The sequence below is a fragment of the Abrus precatorius genome, unplaced genomic scaffold, assembly GCF_003935025.1.
Source record: "Abrus precatorius isolate BTA unplaced genomic scaffold, Abrus_2018 Scaffold10, whole genome shotgun sequence".
Taxonomy (NCBI): Eukaryota; Viridiplantae; Streptophyta; class Magnoliopsida; order Fabales; family Fabaceae; genus Abrus; species Abrus precatorius.
In genome coordinates this window covers 25,861,466-25,880,160 of record NW_020874292.1, presented here as the reverse complement: position 1 = coordinate 25,880,160, position 18,695 = coordinate 25,861,466, and the positions used below count along the sequence as shown (strand labels likewise).

The 18,695-nt window shown below is 28.7% G+C and overlaps 1 protein-coding gene across 6 annotated transcripts; it reads right to left on the bottom strand.

Moving 5' to 3' along the window:
* Positions 1–2,323: 2,323 nt before the first annotated feature.
* On the bottom strand, positions 2,324–13,589 carry LOC113872718 (transcription factor TCP2-like). 6 transcript variants are annotated; one of them, XM_027510515.1, is made up of 6 exons: positions 13,254–13,588; positions 13,097–13,164; positions 12,705–12,808; positions 12,418–12,537; positions 10,309–12,134; positions 2,324–2,724 (listed from the first exon to the last, which is right to left on the bottom strand). In XM_027510515.1, the coding sequence occupies exon 5, from the start codon at positions 11,795–11,797 to the stop codon at positions 10,352–10,354; it is 1,446 nt and encodes a 481-aa protein (XP_027366316.1). In that variant the 5' UTR covers positions 11,798–12,134; positions 12,418–12,537; positions 12,705–12,808; positions 13,097–13,164; positions 13,254–13,588; the 3' UTR covers positions 2,324–2,724; positions 10,309–10,351. The 6 variants fall into 6 exon arrangements, with proteins under 6 accessions (XP_027366316.1, XP_027366324.1, XP_027366334.1 ...); XM_027510523.1 differs by lacking the exon at positions 12,705–12,808 and having other exon boundaries at positions 2,350–2,724; XM_027510533.1 differs by lacking the exon at positions 12,705–12,808 and having other exon boundaries at positions 2,469–2,724; positions 12,418–12,532; positions 13,097–13,589.
* Between the last annotated feature and the right edge of the window lie 5,106 nt (positions 13,590–18,695).

Here is an 18,695-nt window from a genome sequence, read left to right as displayed (position 1 = left end):
TGGTTCGCCAAACTATCATATGCTTTGATAAACTTTGGATTCCGTCAATCGGATTGTGACCGCTCACTCTTTACTCTCCTTGTCCATGTAGTGCAAATGATAATTTTGGTATATGTAGATGATTTAATCATATGTGGGAACAATTCTGCTGTAATTCAACGATTTAAAGAGTATCTTAGCCAACGCTTTCACATGAAAGACTTGGGACACTTAAAATATTTTTTGGGAGTAGTAGTTGTAAGAAATTCAAGTGAAATATTTTTGTGTCAGCGCAAATATGCGTTGGACATCATTCAAGAAGCAAGCCTACTTGGTGCAAAGCCTGTGACTACTCCTCTTGAGCAGAATCATCAGCTTGGACTTGTCACTAGACGCTACATTGATAAACCTGACAGTGATGGACGCCTTGTTGGGCGCCTCATATACTTGTGTTTTACCCGATCGAAATTTTCTTACTGTGTCCACACCTTGTCGCAATTCATGCAACAATCGCGTGAAGAACATTGGAATGCAGATTTTCACATTATGAAATATCTCAAAGGAAGTCATGGGCAAGGTATTTTCCTTAGCAGCACATCTGATTTCTAACTGCATGTATGGTGTAACTCCGATTGGGTCGAATGCCTGTTAACTCAGTGTTCAATTACTGGTTGATTTGTGTTTTTGGGTCACTCTTCTATATCTTAGAAAACCAAGAAACAACATATTGTCTCTTGTTCATCCGCTAAAGCAGAATATCGTTCTATGGCTACTACTACTTGTGAATTTAAGTGGCTTAGGAGCTTACTGGATGATTTAGGCATTTCACATAAAGGCCCTATGCATCTCTACTGTGATAGTCAGGTTGCTTTACACATAGCAAAAAATTCAATTTTTCATAAACGGACAAGGCATATTGAAGTGGATTGTCATTTCATTTGTAATGAGATACTCCAAGGCACACCATTCAACCATCATATGTTCTGACATAAGAGCAACTCGCAAACATTCTTACAAAAGCCTTGGGACGACATCAATTTTAGACTCTGCTTGACAAGTTGGGCAGTCGTAATCCTCATGCTCTACCTTGATGGGGGTAATACGAAATATACTCTGGGATATGCTCTCATGCACAATCTTTGGGATTATTTCCTCAATTAGAATAGTTAATTTGGTGTACATATTGTTTTCTTTTAGTTTTTCTTTATTACAAAATAATGCCTAACCATATCAAGTATATGAGAAAGATAATTTAGCTTATAGTTTAGATATACAGCTGTCATGTTCTTGTTTATAATTGTCTATTGATCAATGGAATGACACACAATTCTTCTATCATAATTTTGTTAATTTTTATTTTTCTTTTATAGAAAAATTGTGAAAGATGCAAGAACAAAAGGCACGCGGAAGAAAGGTTTTAATAGTCTAGAACAAGAACAAGCACAGAATTTAGTCCGAGAAATGGTTTGGGACAAAACAAAAAGACAAGATATTTTCACTGAAACATTGGGTGTGTTGTTTTTTGGTTCATCATTGAAACATTGGGTCTATGATACACTGATTCAAGCTTTTATTTATTTTGCTAGATTCAATCTAAATTTTGGACTTTCCTTTTGGGCCTGGATCAGGTACCCTTTGTAGTTTTTGGTCACCTGTTCCCCATATGGTTTTTTGTTTCCGTACACAGCAGCTTTCTACGCTCAACCATGAAGATACGTTTGGATCTTGAAAAGACGCACATGCCATACAGACAATCGAAAGAATAAAATGTTTTTTTAATAATACAATATATAATTATATTTATAACTTACAAACAATATTCAAAGCTCTCCAAAATGTTAACGGTGATCCAAACTTTGACAATTGCAGCACAGATAAAAGAAAAATAAAGGTAGCATTAGTTCAAAGACAGAGACACAAACACGCATATTATGGCTAGTGTCTTATTAAAAAGATAGAGACACATAAAAACTTGAGAAAAATAAATTTGAAAGATACTCAAAGAAAGGACCCAATTCTAGAAACACAAAAGCTATATTTTTAAAGATCAAAATATCCTTGATAATAATTTGAAATTACATACACTATCTTTAACGTATTGTCTTTAACATTTAAATATAATATAAAACGTAATATATAATATTTTATCTTCACTTCTAAAAAGTAATACATAAATATAAATATTAATATTTCTATCTTTTATTGTTCTAGTGTCTCTGAATCAAATCTTACAGAGCAATCGTTTTCAGCACAAAAAATGTTTAGCATCCCCCAACTCACATGCGCAGTGAATGGTGGATAAAGCATATGCACTGTCAAGAAACAATTTGGCTAATGCTATTTGGTAAATCAAGGCATGTGTTAATCATTCACTTACATGTTGATCTACATGATGTCATTAACACAAATCTCAGCTCATACCAAACCACCTCAAATTTTTTCGGAAGAAAACTAAAAAAAAAAAAAATGGTGATTGTGAAAAGGAAAATTGCCTCAAGTGCCATGGCAAAGGGCATTGTAGAAATCAGAAAAACAACTTCAATCAAGGTTCTTTTACATTTCTCCATAATAAAGTACTCTCCACGCATAAGTCAATAAATGTCCAAAATACTCAATGTAATTTAATGACGCAAAATGATCCAAGAAGAAATATCAACACTTGATGCCAACAAAATATCACCCATTTTGCAGAAAGCAAGCTTGGGACACAGCTTGCCGCTCCTACAAAAAGAAAGACCACAATTCCTGTGGTAAAAAGTATATATATTAGTAACAGTATGTGTAAATAAACAATTGAGACATTTCAAGAAGCTTATGGAAAGCAGAGAAGTATCTAACCACAAATTTGAGCACCTATTTGCATGGTCATGGGAAAGTGGAAAAAGAAAAGAAAAAAAAATGTGGGGTAGATCTTAAAGCATGGTGCAACTGTGAAAGCATGAAGGTGACCAGAGAATATTTGTTTACACTTTACGCTAAACAAGAATATTTGCAATATGAAAATTAGCAAAGTATTCTCAACCTTCAATCTATGAATGAATATATGAATAATCGGTGTTTCTATTTACATTTTCACCCCTCGTCTATGAATGAATATATCTTAGCTGTAAACTATCACCATATAAATTAGATCTTGCCCTCAATATAGATACTTATATTTACTTGTTTAGAGTCATACAAAAATGAATTCATGTTGAACTCCCATCTTAATTTTATTATTGATTTTAGAATGAACCAGATGTCATTAAACTAAGGGACAAAACCTAGATTTACTTGTTTATACCTTCTTATCAGGTTGTCCAATCAAACAATACATTTTTCAATTCAGTTATTAAATATTAAAAAGTATTCACATTTTGTTATTTGGTTGGAAAATTTGATGGTGAAAATATATAGAACTTGATATAAATTTTATTTCAAACTAAATTAAATTTAAATGACTGCATATAAATACACACATCCATGGTGATTTCAATTTTTTCCCACTTTCTTACCAATTCCCATCACTACATCAAGTTTTTGTACCAATATCTATCATCTTCTCTTTTTTTTGAATTACTACGATCTTTTCAACCAATAATCCTTTCATTCCTTTTGAAACTAACTAGTACAGTTTAGCTTGTTCCAACAATGATTTCACTTTATCAAACAAGGTCAGTCATTTTCAACATCTTGAAGGCTACTCGAGGTTAGAACTAAATTTCATATAATACGATTATAGTACATTATTTTTATTTTGGTTTTTGATAAATTTTATGTACAATTTTAAATATTTTTAATATCATTTTCTAATTAAAATTAGAGTAACTTTAGTAATCAACACAAATCTTTAATATCAACCTTTGTTATATAACTTATTAAAATAAAAATTTAATTTTAAATAAAGAATAACACTTAAGAAAATAAATCTAAATTCTATCATTTTTATTTATTTACTTTTATTATAATTCATTTTTTTCTAAGCAAGAATGTCAAAGTAGACAGTTCCTGCCGGTACTCATTTTAAAACATGATGATGCTAGGTTAAGATTGAAGCCTAACTATATTTATTCACAAAATAGAAATAGGCTTGCATCAATGTTTCACTTTAAGTTCTTATTTAATCTAGGTTTAAATGTACTTACAGGTGACATACAAAAACTTACTTCTAAGTGTATATTTTGCAGTTGACAATTTTAGTGCAGAATTTAAAAGAAGTGATTAATAAAAATGCTAAATTTGAATTATGAAAAAAGACTTTAGAATTTAAGAGTTTTCACTTACATAGAAATAAGATAGATGATATGCATTTTAAGTTTAGTAAAAAAAAAAAAAAACAAGATGAGTACCATGACTTCAAAGTTAAAATTAAAAATCATTTTATATCACAAGTTTTCAAGTTCGGTTGCTTGAGATTAATTTTACAAAATTATGAATATATTACTCATAATACAAGCTGGATGGTTAAAATAAAAAAATGTATCAAAAATTATTTGTGACTGTAAAATATTTATTAAGCTGAAAAGAAATGTTAAATCTTAAAGGAATAACACGAGAAAACAATGAGAATTTTAAGATGGATAAGTAGTCGCATCAGAAAGGATAGAAAAAGAAATAATAGTACACTTAAGAATATTGATGTAATATATACAATGAAAAGATGATTGAAAACTGTCTAAGGTAGTTTAATTACATGAAAAAAAAAATAGAATCATTAATAAGAATAGTAAATTGTATGAATTTTTAGTCAGGTAAAAGAAGATCAAGAAAAATCCAAAAAAACTTTAGATGTTATTAAAAAAATCTTTTAATTAATCAAATTTCTATAGATTTAATTTTTAAACTAAGTTCATTGATATCTTGTGATTTATGTAGTGAACTTTATCTATTAGGACAAGGCTTTGTAGCTTTATTGATGTTATTGTTGTAATCAACAAAGAAAATCAAATATTTTAATTGAGATGACACCAATATTCGCTACCAATTTTATGTAGAAATTTTCTATATCTGGAAAGGGGAAGAAGGGCATTGGTAATGGCTTTGCCTCAATTGTCTTTCCATTGAACAAAATCGGTTCTGGTGATTAATTGAGCCAAATTTCAATCACATAATTTTTATTTTAAGTTAGTTTTAAATTTAAACTTTATCTGATCAAATTTTTTATATTAGTTATTTTAAAAAAGCAATAAATATCTTCCTCCAACTTTCCCTCTCCAATCAATCATAATACATCTTAAAACGGTACAACTCATTTCAACTCCAAACTGCTAAAAGAAAATTCATGTTTCAATGTATATCAATGAAAATCTATGGCCAAGCAGGTTAGAGTTATCTATATATATTCAAATGTACTTCACAGATACACATATTTTGTATGGTAATTTCATAAACTATATAAAACAACAAATATATAGACATAGGAATAATATGATGAATTCAAAAATAAAAAATATATATGTATATATAGTTCAGTGTAATTTGAAGTGTATCAATTTCTAAAATTAGAATCTACATCTATCCCAATCGAATAAAAGAAATAATTTTTTCATATTTTCTATTCTTTTGGTTTTCACTTTGTATAGTTTTTTAGTTGATATTTTTTTTTTTTTCATTTTATTGAATTGGTTATAAAAACATCTAATCAATAGGGTACATTCCCCATCTTTTCCTTGGATTATACACAAACAAACATAGCTTTAAGTAAATTAGCTAGGCATGATTCGGATGACTTTTTAAAAGAAAACTTTTTTATAATAGTTGTTTTTTTTTTACTTTTTTCAACAGTAACAGTTATTTTTCATTTATATACAATATTTAAGAAGAAGCACTTGTTTTATGTTTAAGCATATTCTCCATATTTATAAACACATAAATGTGTTTTATTTGGGCTTCAGCATTTTGAAGAGTAAAAACAAAAAAACCCCGGTCCAAACACACCAAATTATAAACTCTTCAAAACGAAGTAGTTGAATTTATATGAAGATTTAGAGTTTTTCTTAGTAAAATTTTTCTCCCATTCTCTCATCCTTCTTTGCATCTGTTAGTAGCAAAAATTGACCTTTTACAAATTCTCATATTTTTAGTCTGTGAATCCACGTTTCCCTTCTTTCATCTACAAAAATGGTGATTACCACTCAGTCCTAAGCTTTTTATTTCCTTTCTCCAAATTTTTGACTGAATAAAATGACAATCTTCACCATTGCTTCAATTCAATTGCTACTCCTAAACCCCTTTCTTGGAATGAGCGTTAAATTTTATGCCTACTTCCAACACTAGCTTCTCCAGAACACAAAATCGCAGACATCTTATATATCTCATTAATTATTTATTAATAATTGAGGCTCTTATAAAATTGTATGGCTTCATTTATCGAAAAATAGTCTGTGTAACACTTTTAACCTGACATCTTAACCTAACTCAAATACTTTGAGTTGCATAACAGGCAAAGGTCCCCAGCTAAAGTCACCTTAGCAACTTCTCTATCCCTAAATTTAAAAAAGTGACATTCCGAGTTGCAAACTTCATTATGGCCTTTTAATAATCATGAAAATTCCACCATAAAGTTGCTTTACCTCATTTCCAATCACGAGGGGGATCTCAGTTAGGTCAAATTCATTAGTTATAGTTGGCTTTCTTTATCATTAAAAAATAAAAATAAAAATCAGTGAAATAGTAACATACAAGGGAACTCCAACCTAAATACGTCTTATAAGTATCACCACTAATATGAACCCAAAAAATAATTACTGTGGTTTCCAACAACTTACTAAATTAAGAAGTTAATATATATGGTCCAATGTAGATTAATTTTTCAATAAGTACTTATAAAAATAAAATATTAAATATTAAAATAAGTTAATTTTTTAATAAGTTAAAATTACGATTTTATTTTTTTTAAAAGCTCTCTTCTTTAATTCTTTAAAATTTTAAAAGCTATAAATTATTTTTACTTTATAAAAAAAATTATTCATTTTTCATATTAACTATTTTCTTGTTGAAAAAAGACTTATTTAAAAGTCTGTGTAAACTCAAGTAAGAAATAAGTACCTGAAACTTTAGCTGTGATCCAATCACAAGTTCTATTTTCAAAATATTAGTAGTATAACTTTAGTTATAGTTCACATATCACTTCAAACATCTTATCATATGTAAAGATTACATCGCCTAAGTACTGGCAGATTGGGTAGATAATCCCCATTATCATTCTTATTGACATAAAGTGCATGCTCATTGAAATGTTATTGTTAATTGTTATACAGATTTTTATCAGTTTTACTATTCCAAGCTCTTGATGCCTGCTTCAAAGCACAAGGAGCATTCTATTTTGAGGACACTGTCTTCATTTCCTTTCACTACTTCAAACACTTCACATTCCGTTCAAAATTAATTTTTGGTTACTCGATTTTACAAGATTTGAAATATAGCTTCGTATTTTCTTGTTATCTTGGATTCGTCTGTAAGGGTATATTTGATTTGTTAAAAAAAGTAGAAAGAGTAGACTGTACAAAGATACTCATTTCATGCTTCACTCTAAAAAGGATCACGAGATAGAATAAAATAACAAATAAAACACAAAACAAAAGTTTAAATAGACGTTACTCAATAAACCCATGAGACAAATTTTTATCTAGCACAAAATATAATCTAAAAGTCAGAAATATCAATCTATTTGACTAAACCTCATTAGCACCAATAGAAAACAATCAATAAACCCAATTAAGTTCATATCTAGCACAACCCCAAGTTTTACCTCCAAAATTACTGATGTGCATCAACCAACATATACAATATAAGATAAAAGTTGTGTCAAAATTCAATTTTTTTCGATTTTCTTTGTATTGCTCCTCAATGTGTATTAAATGCATCCTAACAGAGTATTTGCTTGAGGAAAAGGAAGGAATTCTTTTAATATAACTTATTTGGTTCAAAATTTAGCCGAAAAAGAGAGAGAAAGAGAATTTTTCCCTTCCTATTTTTACCTCACCTCTAATACTGTGAGATTTGCACGAGGAAAAATGTATTAAAAGTTTTTATATTATGACGACTAAATTATTCTCAATATGTATACTCAAGTTTAAAGGATTTATTTGTCTATATGCAATAATAATTTTTTTTCCCTCTTTCTTCTCTCCGTGCTTCCTCTCTTCTATGAACTATAACAGTACATAAAGGTAACTTATATTTTTGTTTTCTCCATTTTGAGAAATAAGCTTCTATCTCCATTTTGAGAAATAAGCAATTACTGAACTGAGTTCAACTTCAACCTACAACATTGCAAGTTTAGCTTTCTCATCTCAACAAACTTTTCTTGAGTGCCCTCAGCTCAATATAATATTCTCACGAACGTATTAACTTTTATAGTTATCTTTGCCACTTTTTTAGGGATAAAGTTGATAGGAAAATGTCATAGGAAGCTAGGAATCTGTTTGAAACTAAAGATTTAGGGAATTATGAAAGAGTAGTTTTGAATAATTTGGAGCATGCCTTGAAGTTACGAGGCCCTTTCATACTACCCAAAAGATAAACAAATATTCACTAACATAATTATCCTTTTCCACTGTTTTTTTGTCTCTTCACTACTCCACTATGCAGGTACCTAGATTTTCTTATGAAATGTTGGATAGGTCCAAAAACTAGGTGTCAAAAATCAACTAATATAGTTGAACTTTAAGGTCAAAGTCTTCATTCTCTTATTCCCTTTTTTTAAGTGGAATCATTCATTTGACTATAGACACGTTTTTTCTATTCAAACTAGTCGAAACAGGAATATTAGACCAATGAATTTTATACAATAAGAAAAAAAAAATACACATTCGAGCAAGTACAAAATTGATGCCACTCAAACAATGTATGTCATCAAATAGTTTATTATTTAATATAAATAAAAGATAGATAATTATGTTCATTTCTTTTGACATAAGGATTAATTATACTTACACTTACTACAGTCTTATTTATAAGAAGCAAATACTTAATTTATCAAAACCAATAATAAGTAATTATATGTCATAAATTTATATTTTATTTCGAAAGTATTCATAGTATTAAATAGTTAAATTAGTATGTTATATATTCAATGAATAAATATATTTATTTTTATGGATAAGGGATTGATATCTCATTAACATAAATCTTACAATAAATAATATACAAACAATTTAACAATTAATGTATCCAAAAAATGGTATTTATTTTTTATATTTAGAAAAAAATATTGACAATTATTTCTAGCAAATAGGACATGAAATGATATTTGTAATTTTTAAAGGTCAAATAACCCTAACCTTTTTTACGAGTAAATTATACACACAGCATTCTCAAAAATAAATATTAGAGAAGTGCAAGAAAAGTAAACATAATTTTTTAGTAAAATAGAGTGTATGTATAATTAACACTAATCTAAAAAAATAGTGTAATTATTCTTAAAAAATAAAATCTATATGAGATCAATATTCCTCTTCTCATTCTAGATTATTTGTAACTGCCAAAAACAAAGATATATTCTTGTTCACTACAGTACAGAATTACACAAAGCATCTAGCCAATTTTTTGAGAATGGAGTTCCTATTAAGCTTGAAGAGTCAAGTAGTGGCGACGTGCATGGACCTTTCAGCATACGAAAAAGTCCTAAATCACTGTGTGGTTTTCCTATCCAATACCAATAATCCAACCAACAAATGCTTATACTTTGCCTCACAGAACCTGACAATGCGCCGGTTAGAATCATGTGATGTGCAGCTTGGGGGAGTGAGATGAATTGGGATCTTAAAGCCATTTAAGTTTAGACTTTGGTTTTGGCACAGACTGATTAACCAACGCATGGTGTTTGCCACAAAAAAGCTTACACTTGGCACGGAGTCACCAATGCCAGAGAGAAAGGGAACCAAGGACAAGGAGAGAACAAAAAAGGAGACAACCAGTGGAAACCCTATGCACACCAATCCATGCAGGACTCAACTACAAGACAAAAAACAGATAACATCCCATAAAAACTATGCTCAGTGCCCAACTTGTTTATCATTACCAAGAAAGCAAGCGGCTCGTGGTATTGCACACTACACATGAAACCAAGACCACTATCACCTTTCCAAATACACTAAAATAATTAAATAAAACACACACCCTCACTCACACACATTATTAAATATTTTATCTTGTATCCTCCTTGGTTTTTTCACCAAAGGCAAACCATATGCATATCAAAGGAAAAGACTTCAAAAAGGGGGAAAGAACAGCAGCAAATCAACCAGATACCAAGTATGAAAAATAACAAGAGAAAATATGACAAAGGGTAATGGAAAAAGAAAAAGGATTAAAAAGGATATATAAAAGTCTTTTTTTTTGTCTTACCCGGAAGATGGAGCAAGAGAAATGTGATCTTGCAGGAACATGATTAGTTCTTGGCTTTGCCCTTGTGGTCTGAATGGCGGTTTCCATCGCCATAGCAAAGTTGCAAGCGACCATCGAAGACAGGTGAGAACTGAAGGTGGTGATGGTTGTTGTTGTCCATGGTTGGAGGAGCAGAAGCAGGAGCAGGAGCTCCGATAAAGAAAGGAAGATTGGATGATCCGTCTATAGGTTGAAACCTCTGATGAGGCAAAAGAGATGGAGAATTGGACTGAAGGGTCCCCCTATTGTAACCAGCAAGGCCCGAAGATATGGTGAAGTTGAGATTATAGTCACTCCCACTTGGATGAGAAGAAGTAACCGCAGCTGGAATAAGATGTTCAGGCATGAAAGAGAAGTGCTGCATCTGATCAGAGTTGTTGTCACCACTGAATGGTGAAATAGGAAGGGTATGTCCCAGTTGGATTTGTCCTGAGAACCCAGAAGAAGATTGGTGATGAGTTCTTGAAGATGAAGAAGGCCCCACCAAAAGGCCTGAACTGAAGTAGTCCATAGGTGTTACAGTTGAAGACCAATGTTGCCTTGTGGATGCCATTGGTGTTGTTCCCTTGTTGAATAGGTTACCCTCATCACCACCATGGATCTGATGAACTGATCCATTAGGACTTGTAGTTGTGGGAACTGTTACTGTACTACCAATCCTACCAGTGAGAAGCTCAGTGAAAGAAGCAGTGTGAGACATGGGGTGGTTCACACTATGGTGATGATGTGCAATGCTAGAGTCACTCTCTTTCTCTTTTTCCTTCTCCTTCGCTCTTTCCCTTGCCCTCTCCCTCGCCTTCACACGGTTCTCAGACCTTGAGAGGGACAAGCCAGAGCCTTTGCTTGTCTCAGAAGTGCTGCTACAAGCTGACTTGGACAGAGAAAGGTTCTGGCTTTGGTTCTGCTGATAATTAGTATCACCATCTGCATCATCAAAGCCTTGTTGATCACTTGGCCTTTTCTCATCACTCAGTTGTTTAGGGGTATCAGGGAAAGGGTTATTAAGAGAAGGAAGCTCAGAAATAGCATCTGCAGCAGCTCTAATTAGCCACTCCACAGCTTTGCTAGGTTGGTCATAACCCAATCGGTCTTGAAGGTCATAGAACTGAATAGCTGTGGTCACAGAGAGCCTAACCCTTCTGTCTCTTAAACCCTTTGAAGTCATGACCTTGCTGTGTCGATCTTTGCCACCAGAAGCTCTAGATACCCTTATGATTCTTGAAGAGTGATGCCAACCACTTTGGAAATGGTTTGTGCTACCATCAGTTCCTCCACCTCCACCTCCACCTCCACCACCACCACCACTACCTCTTCTTCTTAGCTCTCCATCTTCTTCCTCATCTTGGTATTGGTCACTCCCTCTGCCGGAGCCTATCTTGTTTGACTCGTTTCTGCCATTTCCAACCCTTGGAAACTTACACGCCTGTGCTTGAATCTCATTCTCCTCCATATCACAATCATGCCTTTTTCCAACAACAGAAGCTCAAGCTAGACACACCCCACTTGGTCTTCTCTTACCCTCACAATAAGTGTCAGAGAGAAAGAAGAAAATAGAGTGAAGAGTGATGAGAGTGGTGGGGTTGCTATGTCGTGCTTTGCATTGATGACGATGATTCAGTATGAGAGAGTACTTTGGCTGTGTTGTGATAATAAAAAGGCCTTTTTCTTCTTAAGCACGATAAATCGCGGTCCGAGTCAGAAGCCTTTGTTAAAGCTTTTTTCAGTCACAGAAAGAAAGCTTTCAAAAGCAAAAGACTGTGTAGGTCTCAGAGCCTCACCCTCTCCTCCTGCAAACCGAAAGCAACAAAACAGGCACAATAGCACCCCCAAAGAAAAATATAAATGGGTATATTATCATCCCAAAAACAAGATAATTTTATTTATTTTGCATTTAAAAATAAAATATAAAAAAATAGGCATCAGAACATTCTCAGGTTCAATTAATACACAGCAGATAGGATCTGAGTCTGTCTGTGTATTGCTAGCACACCACCATAAAAACTTTGAACTTTAAGAGAAGGAAGAATAGAAATGCTTGAAGACTCATATCTATGTGTCTTTGTATTTTACCTTTGCTGAGTCTTTGAGCTTTGTTTTTAAGCTAAAGCAGCAAATTTTGCAAATGGGTTGCCGATCTGCGCCAAACCCCCTTTAGCTTCTGCTTGTGTTAATTTATAGCTTTTCCCTGGCCTTGAAATAGCAGACATTATGCAAATCTCATTAGAAGCCACGCCACAACAAGGTTCTTTATGGTGTAGTTTGAAAATTACAAATTTTTTATGTTAAATAAAAGCACTGTGTCTGAATTGCTGTGTTAAAATTGAATAAAATGATTAAAGAGGTTCAAGGTTTTTTACTTTGAACACTGTGGGATCGAATTTTGCCAAAGAGAAAAGGAAATAAACCCAGTTTTGACGACGTGAGTCACTGAGTTCTTCACACAGCTCACAGATCTGTGCACCTAGAGTTCCATTAATGAGGCAAAGCCAAGAGGGGAAGTAAAATTCAGAACCAACATATTTGAGCTCATTAAAAGACATTATTACATTTTCAGATCAGTTCCACCATTTTCTCAACAAAAATAAACAACATATTTTAAAAAAAATAAACTTCCACTGAATTGAAATTTATATCAATTTGATAGAAAGTCAGAATCACAAAACCAAATAGAGATTGAAAAAAAGAGTAGTTTACTTTGTAGTAAGGATTAAGGAGATAAAGTAAGGAAAAAGCACAAGAGAGTAGAGACCTTATTTGGTGTGTTATTTCAGGAATTATTGAATTTTCCAAATGGTCATGCTTCCTTCTCAAGTGCACCTTGAAATGAAAAAAAAAGGGGAAAAAAGTTGAGATTTTTTTTACTCTCCCTCCATCTAAAACAAACGAGCTTGTGTCCAAGACAAGACCTCAAATCCAGTACCAAAGCCTACAAGCATGTTTTGGAGCTGAATTTGGAGATTGGTTGACACTTACAGTTGCATACCTCTCTCTGCACATGTAAACATGAAACTGAGGTTATAGAGAGAGAGAGATGAGAATGTTCTAAGGAGGTGAAAAAACAGAAAAGTAAGTGAAGGAAAATTGAGGGTATGCGGTGGTTGTGTTGCGTGATGTCTAGAGAGAGAGAAAGAGAGAGAACAAAGTACAAGGCTTAAACTCAAAGTGGCTTAAGGTGAAACATGAAAGTGAAGAAAAGAAGAACATGAAGAAGTGAAGAAGAAATTGTTCCAACAATTATCGCCAAAACGGCTTACACTGCGCGTTCCACACTTTATGCATTAGCTCCATTTCTTCACATCTTTGCCCCTGCTTTCTCTCCAATTTACTTTGCATGACCCCTCATTCATCATCTTCATTAATTACAATAATCAATGTGCATTTCTTATTATTACAATAATATTAATATACTAATAATAATAATAATAAATCAACTCAATATTAAATTAAATAATAATTTCAATATGACAATTATAAACTCAAAATTAAAGTTTGATTAGTTTGTATGCTTTTTTGTTGTTATTCAAGGAATTCTGTTGGAATTTTTCTTCCACCAAATTTTTGTTTGGTTGATATAGGATTTTATATATATATATATATATATATATATATAGTTTACCCGTTTACGACCCTTTGCCATGTGCCATTGGCCTTCTTTTAAAGTGGGTGGCCTTTCTTTGTTCTTCTGAAAAGCTTGCAATTATTTTTTTTTCTTTGAGGTATAAGTATAATATGTGGTGCTGTTATTATTTAAGAAAAAATGTGCTGTTCTTTGTCAAATGCTTGCGTATGATTCGTTAAAATTAGGTTGTGAATTTGTGATTATTAAAAGCAGTGGCAAAACCTAGAGGGACCCAAGTTACCCAACAAGGGGACCCTCAGCACAAAAAATGAGGATAGGTTATATGAAATACAAGTAAAACAGACCTTTTCTTCAACCCAAGGTCAATTTATTTCAAATTCAAACCATCAACAACATCAGCAGTGAATATAGGAATTCAAAGGGCTGCTGTGTATCTAAAAGGAATTGTTAATAATAATAATAAGGAGCTTTTTAACCTGTGCAACATTGTATAGATAAACTCTAATAAATATATTATTTAATTAATTTATATTAATTTTATTATAATTTTTAAAAAAATATTTTTTACTTTCTTTTATTGATTAAGTTATATATTTATTAGAGTTCATCTGTATAAAAGTTGTACAGATTAAAAAAACTCATAATAATAATAATAATTTATTATTGGTTTGACTAATAATAGAAGAAATTATAATATTTTAAAAGTAATATATTTTTAATGACAATAGGTGAAATAGGGTAGAAATACCAAATAGCGAAGCAAAATATATAAAGAATATTTAAATATGCTTTTAATATTTAAAATTATAAATTATTTATTTATTTTTGTTTGCATGTTTAGTAAAATTAATGCAATTTTAATCCCTCAACAGTAATTAAAACATTTTTTTTTCAATTATTAAAATTAAAAAAATAAACTAATTAGTTTATTAAAATAAAAAAAGAGATTCATATTTCTAAAAACCTAAAAATATACAAAAAAAAATTAGTTTTTAAAAATAGTTTTAATTTGATTTTATTCTTTTAAAAATTATTTTTTATTTTTTATCCACCTAAATTTAAAAATATAAATAAATTATCCTTATCACTACAATATAATATACATTTACTAATGTTGCATCAATAATTATTTTAACATAACATAACTAAATATGTATTACATTATCATTAAATGGTATCAAAATTATTTTAAAAAATGTTAAAATTTATCAAGATTAAAATAAACAATATTTAAAAAAAAAAAAAAAGCTAAAACCTAATCAACCTTCATGTTTACTTTATCACTGGGCATACTTAAAAACAACACTAGACAAAAGGTATAAAATTTTATTTCTTTCAAATATACCTAAGAATATATGCATTCACTGATTAAAAATTTGTTTTAATGCATTATCAATATCTAAAAATTATACTATCGATTAATTAAAATATATTATAAATATATTTTTATACTGTTTATTACAAAATTTATTATTTTTTTCATATGAAAAATTAAATTGAATGATAGTGCGAAAGTATTTTAATTAAAATTTTATGCATATTATAAGCTATATTTATATACATATAAAGAAAAACACATATCATTAAATAAAATACTACAAGTCTTATAGTCTAGCCTTGACTGTCATCGTGCAAACTCTAGGTGGCCTTTGCGCTTAGAGTGTTTTTAATAATATTATTTAATCGGTTGGAAGCTTGTAATAAATAAAAACTTTGATTAAAAAATAATTTTATTTAATAAGATGATTTTTTGAACATTTTATAGTTTTTTTTTAATTCCCAGCATTGTTTTAGTTTTTTAATTTTAACTGAGGTTCTATCATCCTTGACATTTTCATAATCTCTTGTTTGTCTATTTATTTTTATAATTGTCAAAATAAAAAATTTTATTTTATTTATATTATTGAAAATTATTAAATAAAAATATTTATAAAAAATATATTATCTTTATTTTCAAGTTAATAAATGCTTTAAAATAAATTAATTATAAAATACATTATTAAATTTTGATTTTTGTTCTATCAATTAATTATGTCTTCATTTATCATTTGATATTCCCAACTTTAAAAAATTAATTTTAATTTTAAATTAATTAATATATCAAATTTTAACTTTAACTAAGTTTTTAATTAACCTATCTACTATTATTGTCAAATACACTGTATAATATGTTTCAAATTCTTAACAACATATTACAAATAAAAACAAAATAATAATAATAATAATAATAATAATAATAATAATAATAATAATAACTGCATTATTTCAATTCCCTGAAATTTAATGTATTTCCATTTTCGACGTATACAGTATCATAAATTTTGGTTACACGTAGCATCCCAACCTTTCCAATTCGGCCCAGTATTGAAGAACAGACTTTTACGGCTTTCCATGTATCAGAGATATTTTACGGCACTATTCCCACGACATTTTTTTCAGTATTTCTATGATATATTTTTAAAAAATCATCTTTATATATTGTATATTTTTAAAAATTAAGAAATTATTTTTTATTAATAATTTTAATAATCAATTATATAATATTTTATAATTCTTAATAAAAATTTATCGTAAATTAAGTATCTTTAAAAAGTTATGAAAATAATAAATTTTTTATATATAATTTTTTTAAAACTTAAAAATGCCAAATAAAAAATTAACTATGAAAAATTATTAAAAAATGTCAAACATACTCTTATTTCAGACTCTTTTATTATTATTCCTTCTTATGAATTTATAAAAAAAAATTAAAAAAAATAAAGTAGAAAAAATTTAAAAGTAAGATAAAAAAAATCCCCCATGGAGAGAAATTGGAGAAAAATCCTTTTCCTTATTCTAAGAACATAAAATAAAATTTCATAATATAAATTTTAATTGTAATTAATATACAAATTATATTTATTACTTATCAAAATAAATAAAAAAAGTTTGTATTATATATTTTTTTATCAATTGAAAATATTTCTCTTCCTATTTCACTACTTATCCCAATAAAAGTAACAAATTGACAAATGTTTCGGTGGAGGTCGGTCTCGCTCTATCTAACCTTACCCATACAATTTATTTATTTATTTATTTCGTTTACACATCTTAGTCTAAATAATAAAATAGATAAATATCACTGCTGTCCTTTAGCAAAAAGGTCATACATGCATTACAAAAGTTTGCTCCTAGCAAGCAGCCGAAAGTGTATTTGAAGTACGAATTATGAAACAGATTACAGATGGACCTTTACACTATGTTCACACCCAAACTTTATTTTATAATATTCTTAATTTTGAAAAATTATGTTAAAATTAAAGTAAAGCAGTTTAACATTTTCAATATTTTTATTTCAAAAAAGTAATTTTATAATAAATTTAAGTATATATTTTTTATTATTTAAATTTTATGTTATAAACTAGAGTATTTTATTGAAAAATAGAGTTTAGTTGTCACAAGTATTTTTAAGACTAAATTTATTTAGAAATAATATGTTATTTCATTTTTAATTTTTTTAAAATTTTTTTATAAATTTAAAAAAAAATGATTATTTAAAATTTTTATTCTTATATAATATTTATTTATTTTTTATAAATTTATATTCTTATATTTCTAAAATTTTGTCTTTTAGTCAAATTTCAAACTTTTTAATGAATATTTATGTTTATATTTATACTTTTATTATATTATATAATTTTTAAAATTTTGTATAAATATTTTTATATATAAAATTTATAATACTTAATATATATATATATATATACTAGTGTTTTGACCCGTGCATGCACAGATTAATTTATAATACTAAAATTTAAAATATTATTTATACGAAAATATAAAATAAATTTAAGCTATTTAATCTTTAAATTAAAAAATTATTTTAGAGTATATTAAATTTTAAAAAATTACATTAACATCACTAATATTTCAAAAATGACATTATTATTATTATTTTATCTATTATTATAATTATTAAAGTAAGTATTATTATTTGTCATAAAATAAAACATATATACTAATAATATAAATATAACAACTATTGTTAGAATATTTATTTAAAGTACACCTGGTTAATACGTAGATTTTGTATATAAAATAGGAATTTGTATAGCTTTAAAATTAATTATTACTTCTTTTTTATTTTATTTAATACATATTAACAATTATTTATACATCCAAAGTTACTATATCTAATAATATAAAATATATTAAATGTGTAAATGACTAATCTAAAGTTGTATTAGTACATAACATACTACAATGCTAAATTATGTTGTGTATGTTGATTAGTTCTTATCTTTCATTTGATTCAATACATAACAATGATATATGTTGCTAAAATTATTATATCTTATTTTATAAAATATATTAAACATGACTACATAGCATTGATATTCTGAATAATAGAATAACATTGTCCCTTACTTTTATCAGATAATTGTACAAAATAATCAATATTAATATCAATAACTATAATATGTAGTTCATGTTCATAAAATAGTTTATATTTTATATTCACATAAGCATAAAAAAATACTACATTTGAATAAGAAAGTAACAATAGTAATATTTATTCAATAATATATATATATATATATATATATAATTTTATTGTACCTAATATTGTACAAATTGAAAGTACACATAATTCATTTAATAATAATATCGAACAAAAAATTACAATCATTCTAATATTTACATGAGTTGTAAACTAAGATTTTGAAAAAGAAACATCTAAAGTTGCATGTTTGATTCATTAATTACAAAAATGCATTTATCTTTCTTT

Coding starts and splice junctions, on each gene's coding strand:
- LOC113872718 (XM_027510533.1), bottom strand. CDS start 11,797: ATGGAGGAGAATGAGATTCAAGCACAGGCGTGTAAGTTTCCAAGGGTT.